Source organism: Chanodichthys erythropterus, chromosome 12 (genome assembly GCF_024489055.1).
Source record: "Chanodichthys erythropterus isolate Z2021 chromosome 12, ASM2448905v1, whole genome shotgun sequence".
Taxonomy (NCBI): Eukaryota; Metazoa; Chordata; class Actinopteri; order Cypriniformes; family Xenocyprididae; genus Chanodichthys; species Chanodichthys erythropterus.
This window is the reverse complement of record NC_090232.1, coordinates 35,948,345-35,970,568: the sequence shown is the minus strand read 5'-3', so window position 1 is coordinate 35,970,568 and position 22,224 is coordinate 35,948,345. Positions and strand designations below refer to the sequence as shown.

At 40.9% G+C, this 22,224-nt stretch overlaps 1 protein-coding gene across 1 annotated transcript in view; it reads left to right on the top strand.

Annotated features, from left to right (window-relative positions):
- The window catches only part of ctnna2 (catenin (cadherin-associated protein), alpha 2), a 575,983-nt gene that overhangs the window by 477,074 nt on the left and 76,685 nt on the right, over positions 1–22,224 (top strand). Inside the window, exon 9 of the mRNA XM_067402995.1 lies at positions 6,703–6,855. Coding sequence (XP_067259096.1) covers positions 6,703–6,855 — 153 coding nt within the window. The remainder of the gene's footprint in view (positions 1–6,702; positions 6,856–22,224) is intronic.

The window sequence follows — 22,224 nt, the reverse complement described above, 5'->3', positions numbered from 1 at the left end:
CACAATCCACCGTGCCATTCGCCTTTGCCAGCTAAAACTCTATAGGTCAAAAAAGAAGCCATATCTAAACATGATCCAGAAGCGCATGCATTTTCTCTGGGCCAAGGCTCATTTAAAATGGACTGTGGCAAAGTGGAAAACTGTTCTGTGGTCAGATGAATCAAAATTTGAAGTTCTTTTTTGGAAAACTGGGACGCCATGTCATCCGGACTAAAGAGGACAAGGACAACCCAAGTTGTTATCAGCGCTCAGTTCAGAAGCCTGCATCTCTGATGGTATGGGGTTGCATGAGTGCGTGTGGCATGGGCAGCTTACACATCTGGAAAGGCACCATCAATGCTGAAAGGTATATCCAAGTTCTAGAACAACATATGCTCCCATCCAGACGTCGTCTCTTTCAGAGAAGACCTTGCATTTTCCAACATGACAATGCCAGACCACATACTGCATCAATTACAACATCATGGCTGCGTAGAAGAAGGATCCGGGTACTGAAAAGGCCAGCCTGCAGTCCAGATCTTTCACCCATAGAAAACATTTGGCGCATCATAAAGAGGAAGATGCGACAAAGAAGACCTAAGACAGTTGAATAACTAGAAGCCTGTATTAGACAAGAATGGGACAACATTCCTATTCCTAAACTTGAGCAACTTGTCTCCTCAGTCCCCAGACATTTGCAGACTGTTATAAAAAGAAGAGGGGATGCCACACAGTGGCAGAAAGATGGCCTTGTCCCAACTTTTTTGAGATGTGTTGATGCCATGAAATTTAAAATCAACTTATTTTTCCCTTAAATTATACATTTTCTTAGTTTAAACATTTAATATGTCATCTATGTTGTGTTCTGAATAAAATATTGAAATTTGAAACTTCCACATCATTGCATTCTGTTTTTATTCACAATTTGTACAGTGTCCCAACTTTTTTGGAATCGGGTTTGTATATATGTGCAGTGGGTACGGAAAGTATTCAGACCAAGGGGGTTTTTTCACTCTTTGTTATATTGCAGCCATTTGCTAAAATCATTTGTTCATTTTTTTCCTCATTAATGTACACACAGCACCCCATATTGACAGAAAAACACTTCCACAGCATGATGCTGCCACCACCATGCTTTACTGTTGGGACTGTATTGGACAGGTGATGAGCAGTCCCTGGTTTTCTCCACACATACCGCAAAAAGTTCTATCTTGGTCTCATCAGACCAGAGAATCTTATTTCTCACCATCTTGGAGTCCTTTGGGTGTTTTTTAGCAAACTCCATGCGGGCTTTTATGTGTCTTGCACTGAGGAGAGGCTTCCGTCGGGCCACTCTGTCATAAAGCCCCGACTGGTGGAAGGCTGCAGTGACATTTGACTTTCTACAACTTTCTCCCATCTCCCGACTGCATCTCTGGAGCTCAACCACAGTGATCTTTGGGTTCTTCTGTACCTCTCTCACCAAGGCTCTTCTCCCCCGATACCTCAGTTTGGCCGGACGGCCAGCTCTAGGAAGGGTTCTTGTCGTCCCACACATCTTCCATTTAAGGATTATGGAGGCCACTGTGGTCTTAGGAACCTTAAGTGCAGCAGATTTTTTTTTTTTTTTGTAAACATGGCCAGATCTGTGCCTTGCCACAATTCTGTCTCTTCAGGCAGTTCCTTTGACCTCATGATTCTCATTTGCTCTGACATGCACTGTGAGCTGTAAGGTCTTATATAGACAGGTGTGTGGCTTTCCTAATCAAGTCCAATCAGTATAATCAAACACAGCTGGACTCAAATGAAGGTGTAGAACCATCTCAAGGATGATCAGAAGAAATGGGCAGCACCTGAGTTAAATATATGAGTGTCACAACAAAGGGTCTGAATAATGTGATGTTTCAGTTTTTCTTTTTTAATAAATCTGCAAAAATGTCAACAATTCTGTGTTTTTCTGTCAATATGGGGTGCTGTGTGTACATTAATGAGGAAAGAAAAATGAACTTAAATGATTTTAGCAAATGGCTGCAATATAACAAAGAGTGAAAAATTGAAGGGGGTCTGAATACTTTCTGTACCCACTGTGTATATATATACATATATATATATATATATATATATATATATATATATATATATATATATATATATATATATATATATATATATATATATATATATATATATATATATATATATATATATATATATATATATATATATATATATATATATATATATATATATATATATATATATATATATATATATATATATATATATATATATATATATATATATATATATATATATATATATATATATATATACATATATATATATATATACATATATATATATACATATATATATATATATATATATATATATATATATGTAACAATCAAATTAAGTTCTTCATATCTTCTAAAGGGGCTTCCTGAGACAGCACGTGGGGATATATCTTTCAGTTTGGCCTGGAGCAAAAACATTTAAATCAATGCTAAAGCTTTAACCTAAATGCCATCTCTCCAGAGCAAGAAAATAATTTCTCTGGCTTTCTCCACTCTGCCCTTAGACCTCTGCGATGATCACTGAAGGGGAGGGGGTTTTGCTATCAGATTCATTTACAGACATGACAGGAAGATCAAGCAGCACATCTCCACTTGCTCTGTTCCTTTCCCTCCATCCCCTTTCCTTTCCAGATGTCATTGTTAATACTATAGAAATTCTGTTACTTCATTTTGATATGTATTGGCTGCCTTTTCTGTTAACCAGGTACAGAAGCATGTTTATCACCTGATTGTCCTTGACATTTTAGTAAGAAACGTTGAGCTATTGACCCAAAGCTTCTGTCGTTATCTGCAGAATATTCAAATTTTAAGACTGAAATGCAAAGTTTAAGCCACTTATCATTTGTTTTTGATTTTGCCATTTATTTTTATTTATTTATTTATTTTGATGGAGAATGCGGGAATAATTTAACAGCATAATGAACTGCTCTTGTTTTCTCGGATTAAGAAGTAAAACATCTGTCGGCTTTGTTCTGAGCCTTACACTGAGTAAATTACAGAAGATCACAGAATTTCATTGTCAGTTTGACTTTCTATCTCGGTGGCATCTGTTTTCATGTTGTAGCAGGTGGTTAATCCTTAAAAATACACTTTCCTGTTTGTAAGCAAAATTAGCAAACACAAGCTAATCTCATCTCAAGATCTCCCCTATTTGAGACAATAAAAGATTTGTTCTCCGGCATGGCTAAGTGCATGCTTTCGTCCTTATTTTGACTTTGTTTCCTTTTGAATGACTTGATTAAGTTTGCTATGCTGATTTTTACCGGTGCTCTGGTGCCATTTGGAGGAAGAGAACAAAGGAATAGAGAGAAAGTGTGAAGAGAGGCAGAAAGACAGAAAGGGGTAGATGACAGGTAGGATCACAAGATTTCCAGTTTTTTTTTTTTTTTTTTTTTTCACAGCAATTTAAAGCAAAGCACTTCCTCTCCTCAGTGTTTCCAATTTTTGGCTTGCTGTTTTTGTAGTCTGCGAGGAGTCGGCGGCACACTCCATTCGTCTTTTTTTTTTTTTTTTTTTTTTTCCAATTTAGTCCTGAGATTACATGAGTATAACTTCAATTCCCTCTTTGAAAAAGACATTAGACATGAGGGGCTTCACCGTGGACTACTTGTTGTCTTGCCAATGCTATATGCTATTGGAACATTTAACAAGCTTTTGTGAGTGTGTATGATTTAACATGCTGGAACATTTGTAACATGCATTATATTAAATAAAGGATTAAAGGTCTGCAACCTGGAAATGAGATTTTCCCAGTAAACAGTAATTAATCTCACTGGCATAACGATGATAAGATGCAAACGGAACTGACCCTAAAATGTCATGGTCGATGTCAACAGAAAATAATTATGGCTTAAATAATCTTAATAAAAAAGCAGAGACAGATGACTTGCTCTCAAGCTCCGTGAGAACTTAGAAATTAATTTTAAGAAGGGGTGAAATGCCATCAGACTGAGTCCCAGTTTAAGATTATTAATATATTCAAATACTAGTACGGTAGTGTTCTTCTTTTTTCATGTAGTCCATTTTTCACACATGTACACTCTAGTTTTTCAGTACATATTTCTATTCAGTATATCCAGAAAAATTATAAATTTTAGTCACTTTTTTTTTATTTCATTTTCTCTGGGGTTGCACCCAAACCATTACGAAGACAAGCACACATCCTTTACCAGAGGTTATTAGAGACAGAGCACCAAGGTTCATTAAAACATTTCAATTAAATCATCGCCACACAGGGAGAAGGATCATTACCTTCGAACTGTGCTCTGTTTTCTGAATTTCATGCTCAGGTGGCCAAGAACTCCTCCACTGAGTGCTGCACATTGATTGAAAAGATGACGTCCTCATGCTTGGCTCCAGTTTCATGGCCTGTTCCACATCCCAGCATGGCCTTAAACTTCCTTACTTGCCAGCAAGAGGGGCTGTGGCAGTTACTGAGTTATTCAGGGTTTCTTGCAACAAAAACATAATTTTCTTTTACCAATAATTTTGGGAGATTTTCCATCTGGCTGTGAATGTACATTCAGTCTTTTTTGTGAAGACTTTTTTGTCAGTCTAACCAAGTAAAATAGTTCCACAAAAAGAAATAAGTATCACTTTTTCATTAGATCACACCACCAGTTTAGTACTACACTCTTTGTGGGGTGGGCTGGTTCAGTGGGGTTCTGTATGGAACCCTAGGGTCCTTGACTCAATTTTAAAGCTTTTATGCCAAAATGGTACTATATAAAGAGAAATGCATAATACTTTCATGTTTAATGGGTTACTTTTTCTTTTCTTTTTTCTAGTGATAAAGCATATTTATGAGCTGTTTATTTCATAAAATAAAAAATAAACCTTAATCCATAAAATGATCCCATGATGGGAATCCCAAAAGGGTTCTATAATTAAGTTTTTTTTTTTTTTTTTTTTAATTTAATCAAATTAATCATAGCTTTTGAATAGTGCATTTCTACAATTATTGGCTACAATCTATGCATATGAAACTGAGCCCAGTCAAGCTGAAGCTACTGAAAAGTTGTATATTAGGACTGACTGAGAAAGAGTAAGGAAAATCCTGTTTTCTATGACATGTCCCCTTTAAGGGCAGCTCAAGTTCTGACTGTTTCTTGCCAGTGATGGATTATGCGTCGCCTTTAGCCATAATTCATCATTACTGTCTACCCACCATGGCCTAGCACAGGGTTTTTAATTGGTTAAGATATGTGCTTGCCTCACTGAATGATAATTATTGCTTGTTAGGTGTGTTTCCCATTATCCATTAGGGTACATGTGTCCTGGGATTCTACCTACTGCCCCATTAGAATAGCCCACAATGTTTTTCCTTCCTGCATATAAATGTGAATGATGCCAATGTGTGTTTCTGCTAAACTAAAATTGTCTATTAAAGCCATAATGAAATCAAAATTGACCAGTCTCATTTGTTATGGAATTTTTTAGTATTTATAATTTTTTTTTTTATCTGTGCACATCATATATATATATATATATATATATATATATATATATATATATATATATATATATATATATATATATATATATATATATATATATATATATATTGTTCTTAATTCATGTGCCCTCATAGTCAAAATAACTTCCTCTCCCTCTCGTGACGGCATCTCTTCTCTTCCCTGATGTTTACTCCTGATTTTTACAACCTGTCACTCACATGAGATCACACCAACAGCAAACCACAATGGTCCAATGATCTAATCAATTCCTAATGAAAAAATCATGTCCCACCAAACTTTTTTTTTTTTTTTTTTTTTGAAAAGCCATTTCACTTAGATATGCATCTCAGTAGGGAAGAAAAGAATATTGTAACTTCTATTTCATGCCAACTTTAATACTGATTGTATAGCTATAACCTGTTTTATAAGAGCATCGTGTTGTTAATTATGACATATGTTTCAGGAGATATAATAAGCTTTTCTCTTACCTTGAGGCAAAATGTTTGACTGTGTGTTTTGGGTTTATGTGATACTGGCTTATGCTCAGAGCTAGTGACCAAAAGGTTTCTAGCTTGATCACTGCAATTAGCAAGCCATGTGATTTCAGCATTGTGCCCCTAAGCAAGGCACTTAACCTTTAAATTGCTTACTATTCCTTCCTTGCCTGTTGTTTTCTTAGGTACTGTAGAATTTGCATGTATTCTCTCTTGCTATGCCAAAACATTGCTAAAATATTTGAAGCAACATAGCTTTTATTTCATAATAACATAGTAGATGTGTTAGTTTCTTTTTTAAGGCCTCTTTGACATCACCGCTCCGGAAATGTGCCATCAGACATTTTACCCATGAGTAAAGTGGTAGATTTCAAATCACACACTTCCAGGAAAAAACTGCAATTAAGATGGATGTAGATGGTAGCTTTTTCCAGTTATTACAGACCTACTTGAAGCATCTCAATGATCAAGTGTTTACATAACAGTGCATCAGAGCAAATGCCACCTATAAATGTGCTTTCTGTTCAGTCCCGTTGCGCTCCATCTAGCTGTTTTTAACACAAGAACGCACTTAAGCTCTCCATTAGAAAATATGTTAAACCTGGAGTTTACTGCTTGTAAATGCCCAGTAGTAGGAGCTCAGAGTACAAGTTCAAGTACCGGACAGTTTATGTAGGACAGCAGCTGATCCCACTTCTCTCTGTCTTTTTTCTCTAGCTAAGGAAGGCTGTTATGGACCACATATCTGACTCTTTCCTGGAGACCAACGTGCCTCTGCTGGTGCTGATAGAGGCGGCCAAGAGCGGTAATGAGAAAGAGGTTAAGGAGTATGCACAGGTCTTCCGTGAACATGCCAACAAGCTGGTGGAGGTGAGTAACATATAACACCCCCTCACTCAACTCCCTCATCTCATTCAGCCAGAGCGGATGATTCTTATCTGGGGCACTGCAGGCCACTATCATTCAGAGCACGAGGTGGCCTTTAGGAAGTCATCTGCCAAGCCAAGGCAATTTAATGCCGGAATATGGTGCAGTGGAGCTCAATTCTGTAATGACAAATTTGTGTTTGATAACATGGATTCGGATCACAGAGTGGGAATGACACCAGGGAATGGCTTTAACATTTTTTTTTTTTTCCTCTTTAATATCTCTCATGACTCGACTTCAAATATGCGGTTCATTCCCATTATCGAAAAGCAATATGGTGACTGAGGTAAAATGGCTGAAAGGGAAAGAGACGCTTATCTGAAGGGTGGTGTTAAAGGTTGATATGTCAAAAATGCAAAAGGGCATAAAACGTATACTGAACAGAACTTTTCAAAAGTATTAGAGGATCACAGTTAAACTGATAAATCCTGACATGTTCTCACACTCACTTTTGCACACAGTAGTTTTGAATTTCACATACTAGCTAGTGTGGGTGCACACGTTTTCCTAGCTAAGTACAGTGCTCAGTGTAAATGAGTGCACCCCCTTTGAAAAGTAAAATTTTAAACAATATATCTCAATGAACACAAAAACAATTTCCAAAATGTTGACAAGACTAAGTTTTATATAACATCTGTTCAACTTATAACATGAAAGTAAGGTTAATAATATAACTTAGAGAACAACATTTTCAGTTTTACTCAAATTAGGGTGATGCAAAAATGAGTGCACCCCACTGACACCCTGCGTTCCAATGTCCATACTATCCATCCTAAATAGTATGTGAGATTAAAATAAGTGTGTCCCAAAGCATAGTATGTTGAAAAGAGTATGCCAAAAGTCCCCGGATGGTCTACTATTTCCGGTAGATTTTCGAAGTGTGGATCCGTGCACACTATAGGGGCTAATATTGCCCACAACCCATTGCGCATTGGACGAGGATTCAGTTCAGAACTACAAACACGAGTAAAAAGTGTTAAAAACTACAAAACATGGCGGATATACGCGATCGACGCTGAGAGATTTGAGTGACTAATAATCAGTTTAACCTGATAGAAAATATATATTTAATGTTACCCGTGTTATTTTTCATCTGCAAATACCAATGTGGACTTTTATAAAGATCCGAATGGCCATTAACTTTTAAATGCATCATTATGCATTAATATGAGGAGAGTTCTCCACATGAAAGATCCGCGACTGCAGATCAACGTGCTGCATTTCTCTCCGATACGGTAGGAAATTAACTAAATGAAATGTGGAGGATGTAAGATGATTGACAAGCCAGTTTACGGTGACAGTATGCGACAGAGAGAAAAGACGCGATTGTATGACATGTTAGTATGTCCCAAAGCTTGTCAACTCTTTTACTACACACTCAAAAGTAAGTACTTTTTGTTCACATAAAGAGTATATACTTTTAGGGTGTAGTATAAGTAGGCGAATTGGAACGCAGCAAAAGTCTCTGGAGTAAAGCTAAATTTTAGACTACAAATGTCTAACAAGACTTCAACCACAGGTGAGTCTAATTATTCATTACACAGGTGTCCAGCAGACAGTTGACTATAAAAGGGTGTTAAAACCCCTTCCCATTTCATGCTGTCAGCAATGGCACCACATGGAGGAGAAATGTCACAAGACCTGAGAAAGAAAATATTTTATTTACACCAGAAAGGTGAAGGCGACAAGAAGATCAGCAAAGCTTTACGTATCAGTCAGAATACTGTAGTAAAAGTGGTAAAAAAAAATTAAAAAGATGAAACTGCAACCATCTCACAGAGATGTACAGGTCGTCCACGGAAGTTAACACCCCGACAGGAGCGTCTTCTGATGAGAAGGGTCAAAGAAAATCGGCATGCAAGTTCACTGCAGTTATCTAAAAAAGCCAAACTGGGGTGACTATTTCCCCTGACACAGACGGCGTACACTGCAGAGGAATGGCATGCATGGGTGCCGTCCACAAAAGAAGCCTCTCCTAAAGCCCAGGCACAAAAAAGCCCACCTAGAGTTTTCCAGGGCCCATGCTGACAAAGATGAAGACTACTGGGACTCTGATGAGACCAAGATAAATGTTTTTGGAACTGATGGCTTCAAAACTGTATGGCATTGCAAAGGTGAGGAATACAAAGAAAAATGCATGGTGCCTACAGTGAAACATGGTGGCAGTGTTTTTATGTGGGGCTGCATGAGTGCTGCTGGTGTCGGCGAGCTGCATTTCATTGATGGCATCATGAATTCACAGATGCACTGCTCTATACTGAAAGAGAAGATGCTACCATCACTCCGTGTCCTTGGGCGTCGTGCACTTTTCCAACATGACAATGATCCTAAACACACATCAAAGACCACTGTTGGATTTCTGAAGAAGGACAGGGTGAAAGTGATTTAGTGTGTCCTGATCTGAACCCAATCAAACACCTATGGGGAATTCTGAAGAGACAAGTTGAGTATCGCTCTCCATCCAGCATCCAGTCTCTAAAAGAGATCATTCTTGAAGAATGGAAAATTATAGATTTTGCAAAATGTCACCAACTTGTTCATTCCAAGCCTAGAAGACTTGGAAGAGGCCATACAAAGTACTAGATGTAGTTGTTTTTGTTGTGGGGTGTACTCATTTTTGCATTACCCTAATTTGAGTAAAACTGAAAAATGTGTAATCTAAGTTATATTATTGACCTTACTTTCATGTTATAAGTTAAACAGATGTTATATTAAATTTAGTTTTGGAAATTGTTTTTGTGTTCATTGAGATATTGTTTAAAATGTTACTTTTTAAAGGGGGTGTACTCATTTAACAGTACACGTTTGCATAGATTATTTATGCAGTCCTATCACCACAATTTTATTCCACAAACATACACAATTTTATTCCACAAACAAAAGCTCCCAAAAAAAATAAAGAAAAAAGAAATGAGAAAACTTCACAAACGGTGTGCATTTCTGTTACCTGTCAAAGCCTGTGAGTGGCATCTAGATGCTTGTTTTCCAAAAGGAGAGCTTAAGGAGAAATCTCCTTTTGACTTAGGAACACTGCATTCAGCACTCGATTTTGAGCATGGTATCAACAATATAATCAATCTGACAGAGCAATTCCTAGCACTTCTAGACAGATGGGAGAAGATTTAAGATCAAATTCAATGTGCTTGAATTGGACTTCAAAATATATGCATTCTATCACATGCAATTATATTCAGATCTTTTCTGAAAGATTATTAAATTTGGCATGTGCATGTGTGCGTGTGTGCGCGTGTGTGCGTGTGTGTGTGTGTGTGTTCTTGTTTATATTACATTGTGGGGACCAAATGGCCCAACAATGTAATAAAAACCTGAGATCACCTACGTTGTGGGGTCCAGCCAGCGGTCCCCATGAGGGAAATGGATTAATAAACATACTAAAAGATGTTTTTTTGAAAATGTAAAAATGCAGAATGTTTCCTGTGATGGTTAGGTTTAGGGATAGGGATAGGGGTAGGGTAGGGGGATAGGAAGTATGGTTTGTACAGTATAAAAACCATTACGCCTATGGAGAGACCCCACTAAGATAGGTGCGCCTGTTTGTGTGTGTGTGTGTGTGTGTGTGTGTGTGTGTGTGTGTGTGTGTGTGTGTGTGTGTGTGTGTGTGTGTGTGTGTGTGTCTGTGTGTGTGCTTTTGTTTATATTACATTGTGGGGACCAAATGTCCCCATGATGTAATATAAACATGAGTTCACCTACATCGTGGGGACCAGCCAGCGGTCCCCACAATGTAAATGGGTTTATAAATCATATAGAATGAGTTTTTGTGAAAAAGTAAAAGTTTGCACAGTTTCCTGTGAGGGTTAGGTTTAGGGGTAGGGGCAGGGTAGGGGGATAGAATGTACAGTTTGTTCAGTGTAAAATGCATTGAAGTCTATGGAAAGTCCCCACAATTCACAAAAACAAACATGCGTGTGTGTGTGTGTGTGTGTGTGTGTGTGTTTGTGTGTCTGCTTGTGCATGAGTGCGTGTTTGGCGTGTTTGTATCTGTCCTGTTGCAGTTTATCTGACCTATTGGGACACTGATGTTAAAGGTTGACATTTAGTTCACAGGCATTTTGCAGCAATTTTGAGAAATATATAATGTATATGATTGTGGTATAAATTCTTAACATCAAGCTTTTTTAATAAAACTAATTTCAGATAGGATTTCTTCATTTTGGTAGCAAATATTTTGGTCATATTGCCTAGATCCAAGTATTTTTATCAGGAAACTTATAAAGTTATTTCATAATAAAGCTTGGGGTCGGTAAGATTTTTTTAATGTTTTTGAAAATCTATTATGCTCGCAACAAAAATACAGTACATATATTAAACAACTGTATTCTATTTTAATATATTTTAAAAATGTAATTGAGCTTTGGCTGTGATGGAGAAGCTTCAGTGTCATATGATTATTCAGAAATCATTCTAATATTCTGATTTGGTCCTTAAGAAACAGTTTAAAATGGTTGTACTGCTTAATAGTTTTGTGATAAAAAAATATTTGAAAATGATAATGATATTTTTTTTTCAGGATTCTTTGATAAATAAAAATTTCAAAAGAACAGTATTCATCTGTAATTATATTTTTATTTTATTTTATTTTATTTTATTTTTTGGAATGGGGGAGTGGTGTGGGGAGACAATATAAAAGTAATTCGTTATCGATTAGTGAAGGGAGAATCACGCTGAATGACACAGACCAGAAGCACGCTCTCTTTCACACTCTCTCTGTCTTTCTTGTGCGCGATCGGTTCTCCTTGCACCTGAATGGTCAAATGCACAAATAGTTGTCAAAATGTCCATCGTGTGGAGTATCTCACGTAAATACAGTCGGTTATGGCTTAAGTGGACGTAAACATTTGGGTGAAAACAGGATATGTGTCAGTTTCATAGACGGTCAGTATCCAAGGATTCGGTCTTAAAGGGACCATAGCCTATTTGTCATTAATGTAAATAAAACAACAAAATAAGTTAAATAATGTATACATGGTAAATAAACCTACTGAATCTGAAAAAGAAGTTTTGAATTTTTTTCTAAATTTGTTAAAAACTACAGTGGAGCTATTATACTATGCGTTCAGTCCCATTTATTTTTTTGATCACAGTGCATACACATACACGTTTACCTCTGATTTCATTAGATAGAATAGAACCAGGGCCGTATGCAGGGTTTCATAATTACAGAGGTCAGAAAATGTAGTTTGCTAGGGAGGTACAGGGGCATGCTCCCCGAGAAAATTTAGATTTCCCTGGTGTACATATGTGCATTTTTAAGACGTTTTAAGTTTTTAACAGCTTAAAAACCATGTCAACAAATACATGCATGCCTGCACAGTTTTGAGGCAGATTTAATCGCGTGTTTGGTAATTTCATGACTTAACTTACAACAGAACAACGACGGTCAATGCTCGTAGTTTCTTTTGCGCTTTATTTAAGCTGTAATAAAGTAATAATGCAGCGCACGCCAGCGCATTTGCGCATGCAATTCTTGAGTGCGTGCCGCGAGCACAGTATAATGGCTGATTGGACAGTCATGTTAATTTTTCTGAGTTTTACCGACATAGCCTGACAAGATCTCATCTGACCGCAGTTCACTGTTGTTCAACTGAAGCTCCCTCGTTGTCACCTGCACCTTTTCCGTGTTTGTTTGATTTGCGCCTGGTGCTGAGGCGAAGTCGGAATGCGCGTCTGAAAAGTGTCCCGTTTGTTGTGGTCGCAAAGAGACAGTTCTATATAAAAGCAGCATTTAACTCAGCGATGTTTTTTAAAAAAAAAGATTTTTATTTTTGGTATTTTATATGCTCTGTTGGTGGTTATTTTTATAAAAATAATTTAGCAGAGGTAGGGATACATAGACCAGAAGGGGGGAAATCCCCCCATCCCCCCCTACAAATTGCGCCCTGTATATATATATATATATATATATATATATATATATATATATATATATATATATATATATATATATATATATATATATATATATTACTTATCCACCTGTTTTTCCTTTGAGGACGTCCCCAAAATGAGTTTTGTCAGATTTACCTACATTCTGGGGACATTTTCTGAAAATTTGTCCCCAAAGCATAGCTATGTTAGGACAACACACACACATAGTCAACCTAAAGTGAGTGACACTCCCTGACTTCATCAAATAAAATGTTCCCTCTCTGGTATGATCTCAGAATAAAGAACAGCTGAGCAGCTCATGTCCGTTTCTCCAGCCGATCAATAGTCACTGTTTCTTGCTGGGGTCAAGGAGCCTGATGAAATAAAAGTCACGTGTTACAGCTGTACCCTGATGCAATGTCTATCTTGCTGTTAAAATAAATAAATAACAATCTCTCTCTCTCTCTCTCTCTCTCTCTCTTGCAATCAATAGCAACAAAAATGGGAACATGAATATGAATATGGATTATATTTTATTTGGATAGCAATAATCTCACAAAATGTTAATGATTTCATCCTCTAAGAAATGCAAGCTAGTAAATGCAAATATGATGAAGGCCTGCTCTCTTTTGAGAGCCATTCTGACATTCACTTAATGGTTAATGTTAATAATTTCAATACATTTTAAAGAATACTTTCTCATATTCACTTTGTATACTAAAATGACTGCACTGGCGTCTGGTTCTAGTGTCTTTTGTTCTACATTCCTGTAATGTATTGCACTATAAAAGAACTGCCAATTTAAAAGGTTATTAAATTATTTGCAGCACAGCTGAGATGTGGGTTATTAATGTGAACCTGTTGACACACTTGTATTGTCTTGCTCTCTTTCTGTCTCTCTCTTTGTCACATGCACACACATGAATTGGCACACAAAAACACAAACACAACCATCCCATACACATACAGTGTGTCAACTGTCAAAACAGTGTAGTGGTGTAAACTTTGTTGTTTCATACACTGTGTTCACCCAAAAAAAAACGAATGCAAATTAGGTGCATTTCCATCAAGTTGTCCGAGCGGATGACGATGGTATTGGTAACATAGTAATCAACAGTAAATAAAACACTGTGACAGAGCAATCGTGAAGGGTTTGCCTAAACAGAAAACAGTAAGAAACGGTAAACGTGCGCCGTCTGTATAACATGTCTGTTACAACGTCATCAGCAGAAGCAGCCGATTAGTCACATGGGTTTAATGTTCTCTATGTCAGGATATATTTGGTAAATGTTTCCATCTCTCATTATTCGCATTAGCTCTTTTTTGCACTAGAGCATAAAACCTTTTTTTGTGAATTAAGGGATTTTTTTTTTTTTTTTTTCAAAATTTGGCATTTCCATCACTCGTTTCTGATGCAATACTTTAAAATGTGCATAAAAAACAGGGTGATGGTAACATAGCTAATGACCTGTACATTTATTCACCTGAAAAATCTTATATTATTTCCCTCATATTGAACTTACTTAATGTCCCCCTGTAGTCATTAATTTTATCCCTTAAAACTTATCTTTGATCACCAAAATGACATTTTTAATAGCTTTTTCTGTGGGGAAAAAATAGCTTGAATGTAACTCTGCACCCTTGCTTTAGTATACTCAGACCCATGAATATGCAAATTAGCCCCACCTCCACTCACACCAGCTCAGAGACCCACTCTGTCAACTTAACTGTAGTAAACGCTGCACAATGCCAAGTGGAAATACTGGTTTAATTCAGCTATATATGTTTGAACCAGAAACTGATTCAGAAGAAGTGGAAGTGTGAATTACACAGGGTTGTCAACAAAGTTGATGTATTAGAATGGTAATGCGTTTTATGTATGCTCTTTACAATGTCAGACACTTAACGGTAATTAATATGATTAGCCTTTTAGCATGACTACAATATCAAACAGCTACACAATTGTTACGGTATGCTGGTGCAGAGATGAGGCAGATACGGATTTCCACAATAATAGATGCTTTTTAATAAACAAAGGTAAGGAACGCCAGACATACACATTAACAAAACAGAGAACGGACGAGGAGTGAAGGGAGTGAGTGCAATATAAAGGGAGTGCTAACAATAGAGTCCAGGTGCAGGTGATGAGTGATGATGAGGAGCTGACGAGGGAAGTGAGTGCAGGTGTGGAGAACAGGAGGATTCTGGGAAATGGAGTCCAGGGAAACAAGGGATCTGTAACAGTACCTCCCCCTCCCGGTAGGCGCGTCCTCGCGCCGTAGATGTAACAACCGGGAGGGGGGCGGGCGCCCTGGAGACCTCAAACCGGAGCAGGGGAAGGAGTAAACTGGAGTGGAGGTCTCCAGGGCAGGTCCAAAAACCATGGCGGGTCAGGAGCCGTGGGCAGCCATGGGGGGTCAGGAGCCGTGGGCAACCATGGCGGGTCAGGGGTTGAAGGCAGCCATGGCGGGTCAGGAGCCGTGGGCAGCCATGGGGGGTCAGGAGCCGTGGGCAGCCATGGGGGGTCAGGAGCCGTGGGCAGCCATGGCGGGTCAGGTGCAGCGGGCAGCCATGGCGGGTCAGGTGCAGCGGGCAGCCATGCAGCGGGCATACATGGCGGGTCAGGTGCAGCGGGCAGCCATGGCGGGTCAGGTGCAGCGGGCAGCCATGGCGGGTCAGGAGCCGAAGCCTTCGAGGCGTTGAGCCCAGGCGTCGCTGAAGGACTGGCGGGTGATGGCGGAACCGAAGGCTCCGCCGACCGAAGCGCAGCCGGGGCTCCAGAAGGCCGCAGTTGAACACAGACGACAGACAACAAAGTGAACACTAGGGGGAGTGAGGAAGCCAACTGGAAGCGAGGGACGGAGGGACGGAGCGGAGACGGAGGAGTGCAGTCCAGAGGGGAAGGCAGGCTGACGAGGGACCAAGGTGTGAACGGGGGCAGGATGGAGACTTGTGAGGCTGGAGGACTGATGGGCAACGGTGGAGCAGAGGGAGGTTGGAGCCAGGGTGTAGGTAATCGCCCAGAGGTCCGAGGTGGAGATCTGGGCGAGGGGGCTTGAGGTGAAGGTTCAGTGAAGACAGACATGGGAGGCGGGAGAGGGAGGCAGGGAGGGAAAACAGTCTTTGGGCTGGAGGGTTCAAAAACACAGTTCATAGGAGCAGTAGGTTCGGCGGCGGCGGCGGCTGGAGCGGCTGGCTCGGCGGCGGCGGCTGGAGCGGCTGGCTCGGCGGCGGCGGCTGGAGCGGCTGGCTCGGCGGCGGCGGCTGGAGCGGCTGGCTCGGCGGCGGCGGCTGGAGCGGCTGGCTCGGCGGCGGCGGCTGGAGCGGCTGGCTCGGCGGCGGCGGCTGGAGCGGCTGGCTCGGCGGCGGCGGCTGGAGCGGCTGGCTCGGCGGCGGCGGCTGGCTCGGCGGCGGCGGCTGGAACTGAGGGCTCGTAGGCGGCGGCTGGAGCTGAGGGCTCGTAGGCGGCGGAGACTGGAGAACTTTGCTCGGCGGCGGCGGAGACTGGAGACGTTTGCGCGGCGGCGGCGGAGACTGGAGCACTTTGCTCGGCGGCGGCGGAGTCTGGAGAACTTTGCTCGGCGGCGGCGGAGTCTGGAGAACTTTGCTCGGCGGCGGCGGAGACTGGAGAACTTTGCTCGGCGGCGGAGACTGGAGAACTTTGCTCGGCGGCGGAGACTGGAGAACTTTGCTCGGCGGCGGAGACTGGAGAACTTTGCTCGGCGGCGGAGACTGGAGAACTTTGCTCGGCGGCGGAGACTGGAGAACTTTGCTCGGCGGCGGAGACTGGAGAACTTTGCTCGGCGGCGGAGACTGGAGAACTTTGCTCGGCGGCGGAGACTGGAGAACTTTGCTCGGCGGCGGAGACTGGAGAACTTGGCTCGGAGGAGACTGGAGAACTTGGCTCGGAGGAGACTGGAGAACTTGGCTCGGAGGAGACTGGAGAACTTGGCTCGGAGGAGACTGGAGAACTTGGCTCGGCGGAGACTGGGGTTGAGGGCCATTTCATCCCCTCAAATACAATTAAAATCCCCACAGGCACTGGAGCTGGCTCTGTGGGGACTGGAGCTGGCTCTGGAGATACTGGAGCTGGCTCTGGAGATACTGGAGCTGGCTCTGGAGATACTGGAGCGGGCTCTGGAGATACTGGAGCGGGCTCTGGAGATACTGGAGCGGGCTCTGGAGATACTGGAGCGGGCTCTGGAGACACTGGAGCGGGCTCTGGAGATACTGGAGCGGGCTCTGGAGATACTGGAGCGGGCTCTGGAGATACTGGAGCGGGCTCTGGAGATACTGGAGCGGGCTCTGGAGACACTGGAGCGGGCTCTGGAGATACTGGAGCGGGCTCTGGAGATACTGGAGCGGGCTCTGGAGATACTGGAGCGGGCTCTGGAGATACTGGAGCGGGCTCTGGAGACATTGGGGCCGCTTTCTTCCTCCTCCTCCGCTTACTGGGCCCAGTAGCGGAATATGGGTCCAGCCTGGGGCAGGCAGGGAGTTCGCTGGAGAGGTGTGCGGAGGAAGCCGGAGGTTGACTAACTGGCCCGGCCAACCGTGTTTCTGGATGGACCGGACGACAACACTGATCCTGAACCTCTTTCACTAAGAATTTGGAGCCATTCAACCACAAAATTAAATTGATAGTTTCGCTTAAGGAGAAACAAAAAACAGGTTCATCAAAACGGATAGTGTCGTCATCCAATCCATCCAAAAACAGGGAGATCAACTGAGCGTCGGGCCAGTTAGACAAGTAAGCAAGCTCAACGAACTCCTCCACATACCTCTCCAGCGAACGTCCTACCTGCAGGAGCCCGATAATGCGTTCGCTGGCTGTTAGGGTGAGAGGCGATGGAGGAGCTGGATCCAGGGAGCTGGGGAAAGTCTCCATTTTTTTTTCTCTGTGGAAAATCCGGTCGGTTTTGGTCCGTTCTTCTGTTACGGTATGCTGGTGCAGAGATGAGGCAGATACGGATTTCCACAATAATAGATGCTTTTTAATAAACAAAGGTAAGGAACGCCAGACATACACATTAACAAAACAGAGAACGGACGAGGAGTGAAGGGAGTGAGTGCAATATAAAGGGAGTGCTAACAATAGAGTCCAGGTGCAGGTGATGAGTGATGATGAGGAGCTGACGAGGGAAGTGAGTGCAGGTGTGGAGAACAGGAGGATTCTGGGAAATGGAGTCCAGGGAAACAAGGGATCTGTAACAACAATAATGTTACACAAACAGTGTTCCCATTCGCCATCTCAGTCTGCCTTGTGAGTATTGTGAGTAAAATAAGTATTGTGGTGAGTTGGACTAGCCTCACTCAAGGGTACCACAAATTTAGTGGTTTATGGTCTTACATATTAATATTTTGTTAAGTCGGATGATTCCTTCCAATATTTCCGGGGCACCAGCCAAGTCTCACCTTGACAATAAAGAACAATCATGGAAGATTGTTGATTGAATTACAATTATATAAATTGGAGGAAGTTCATCATCTGACCAATCTGAAGGGTTTTTGAGATATCGTTCACTTGTAGAGCCTCTTACTGTATTATCAAAACAAGGAAGACATAAGTGTAATAAATGGATTTTATTAACAAAAGTATAAACAAGAGTAACTAACATCTACTGAATGGATAAAGTGCAAAAATATTAATAAATGCAAGTGAATGAGTAGGATGTTACTATGGCAGTTACAAGTTAATCTTATGAAAAGATAAACTATAGTTTCTCTAGAAGAAATAAGGTAAACCTTATTTTGAACTAAACAAATAAAAAGAGAGATTATTTGTTATTAACAGATATCAGCTATGCAAAATCGAATGCAAATTATTAGTGTATACTGACAATATACACTAATGCCAAGGTCTCTAGAAAGAGGTTTGGTAAGTGATGTTTACATCTACCTGGTTGTGCTGAATCCAAGGGTGACGTCTTCCACTTGTTGAGTTGAGCAGCATTGCAGTGGGAAGAAAGAGTTGGAATCCATTTCACAGCCTTGAACACAAAGTACATGTGAACAGTATATTTTAAATACTTGTTTAATTACATCTTTTTATGAATGAAGGCCAGTATCACTGATACTAAGAGCCGTCTTGATGAAATTGATTTTTAATTCTAAACATGATATATAGCCATTCAACATTACAGTGTAATTGAAAGCTATCTTTTTTTTTTTATTATTATTATTATTTTTTTTACATTTATTAGGCTTCAAAAATATAACAACTTTTAATTTATGTGAACTTAGAACAATCCTCACATAAACCAATAATAAATGTTTTACCTGTGCCTATGCATTCTCTTTTTCTCTTCTGGCTTGTTTAAATGGTTTAAAAGCATTTGCATGAATGAGAGTGTGATCATATTTTGTCATGATAGCCAAAGGATTACAGAAAAAAAACGGAAGCTGTGTTAATTGTGTTAATATTTTTAATGCGTTAAACTAAAAAAAAAAAAAAAAAAATTGAGTGTGTTAATGTTGACAGCACTAATAGATATGTGTGTGTGTATGTGTATGTATATATATATATATATATATATATATATATATTATTATTGTTATTATTATTATTATTTTAAAATCTGTTCTCCTATCCCAGTTTAATGTTCAGAGAGAGCTTAAAGGGATGTTTCATGTTTTTCCAAACCTGTATGCTTTTCTTTCTGTGGAACACAAAAGAAAATATTCTGAAAATGAAAAACAATGTGTCCCAATGTTGTTTTGGACATTGAATTTAATTATATGGACAAAAACATTTGAAATTCAAAATGTTCAAAATGTCTTGTGTGCACCACAAAAGAAAGAAATGCATACAGATTTGGAACAACATGATGGTGAGTAAATAATAAGTGGCTTTTGAGTGAACTGCCCACTTAAGCTATTTGTGGGCCATTTGTAGGGCAAAAAAAAGTACAGACTGTGATTGTGTGGTGCTTTTAACATTGTGGTTTATTTAAATTTTATTTCTTGAGGTTAACGTGAAACACTGTTTTCTTCATATTTTACTTCCTGATGTTTTGAATTTATTATCTGATGTTTTGAAATGGGCTACTTAATTTTAGGGCAGGAATTATTTTTATACATTTACAGATTTACAGTACATACAAAGAATAGTTTTATCCTTTTGATAAAAGATAATAAAGACAACAACAAATGACAAAGCTAACCTTTTTGCATTAATTCTGCACAATAAGACATGGCATGTGCATTGAAAAAGTACATTGTTAAATTCTGATTTCATGTTTAATTTTAAAAGTTCTCATTTAAACTTTTGAGCGGTATGGTCCCACATGTGTTATTTTTTTTCTTTCTGTGCCCCTGAGAGTACGGTACGCCATATTCAAACTGTGCTTTTGTGCCTTGGCTGCGAGACAGACGCGCTCAAACACAGACTTTACTCCCTTCAAACTTATATTTTGCCATAGTTTGGCATTGTTGGATATATAATTATATATAATATATAATTATATCATTTCTGTTAGTTAAGCTTGTGTATATTTTTAGTTAAAGCTGTTAAGTTATAAAGCAATATCTCATGTAGGGTTTTATATAATGACCACTAGGAGGTGCTCTAGGCACATGCTTTACTTGATTGGTTTTCTCTAAAGAGAAATATGTTCAGTTGAAAACGAAAGTAAAAGAGTGACGCACGTTCCTTGTGTCTTGCCGTGAAATGAGAGTTCCTTGTCTTTATTAAAATCAACACATTAATGATTTATCACTCATCCATTAATATAACTCATTAATTGGAATGTTATTTTTTATTACTTGGCCCGATCCGCGGATCATAAACATTATATATATATGCTTTTTCAGGAGACAACAATTTGAAAATATCCACTCTGAGGGTGTGGTTGATGCTTGTGGATGCTGTGGTTACGAACCGGTCGCTAGATTCCATAGACTTGAGGAATGAACGCTGATATAACGCTGCTGTGTGTTGTACCTGCCTATAACAAGTCTAAAAACTCTGTGCATCCTGCTGTTTGTGCAGGCAGTGCGGCACTTCTGTTTTGCTGTTCTCAGTATCTGGAGTGACTGTAGTGAACCGGCTGCTCGCATAAACAGCCGGTACTCTCACTCGTCCTTTTTGGAGATAAACTGAAAGTGAAACTGTTGATTCACTCGCTCTCTTGCACTCAGGGTGTTACAACAGAGACACCGGAAGCAGAGATAAAAGCAGTTGGGTTGTTTATTGAGACAATCAGCAGAGCAAACAGGTAAGTGACTGGTGAATATGAGGGTCTTGGAGGTGAAAGAGAGGTAATACTGTCCTTATTCTTTGTATTGCAGGTGATGGTGGAAGGAGACGCTGGAGATGGGTGACTGGAACACTCACACACACAAGCAGGTAGGGACACGAGGAGTACTGGAGACAATGGAGACGAAGGAGATGATGTAGACAGGTAAGTATCGTATTGAGAGTCCTTGGGGTAGGTGAACAACGAGGTGTATCACGAACGAGACCGGACAATGTGTGTGTGTGAGTGTGGGGTTCTTATAGTGAGGCTGATGACTGTGGTGATGAGCTGCAGGTGGCGGTGATTAGAATTCCGGTGATTGAGTGCGCGGGTAAGGGAGTGAGGTGGAACCTGACGTGTCTGTGACAGTACCCCCCCTCCCACGGCCCGCTCCTGAGGGCCGAGGACCCCGACGTCGTGGTGGTCGTCCTCGAGGTCGTGGGGCAGGTCTGTCCGGGTGGTTGGTGTGGAAAGTCTGTAACAGAGTAGGATCAAGGATATCATTCTTAGGGACCCATGAGCGTTCTTCGGGACCGTAGCCTTCCCAATCCACCAGATATTCTAACAGACCACCACGGCGCCGGGAGTCCAGGATCTCTCGAACCTCGTAGGCAGTTCCATCGTCCAGGATGAGTGGAAGGGGGGGCTCGACGGCTGCCACGTCAGGTTCTGTGGAAGGAAGAACAGAAGGGTGGTGAGGTCTTAGGAGTGACACATGGAAGGTTGGATGAATTCTTTTATATTGTGCAGGAAGTTGTAACCGGTAGGTGACGGGGTTGATCTGTCGGAGGATGGTGAATGGGCCAATGAAGCGGGGACTCAGCTTCTTGCAGGGCAGGCGCATCCTGATGTCTCTGGTGGACAGCCAGACCTTCTGCCCCGGTTGGTAGTTAGGAGCGTGGGAGCGCCGAAGGTCGGCTGTCATCCTGCGCCTGCGCAGGGCTCTCTGCAGCTGGTGATGAGCTGAGTCCCATACCCTCTCGCTCTCCCGGAACCAGTAGTCGACCGCTGGCACGTTGGAGGGTTCCCCGTCCCAGGGGAACAGTGGGGGCTGGAAGCCGAGCACGCATTGAAAAGGTGTTAATCCTGTTGTAGCTTGACGGAGGGAGTTCTGGGCGTACTCGGCCCAGCCCAGGTACTGGTTCCAGGAGTCCTGGTGGCCATGACAGAAGGTACGCAGGAAGCG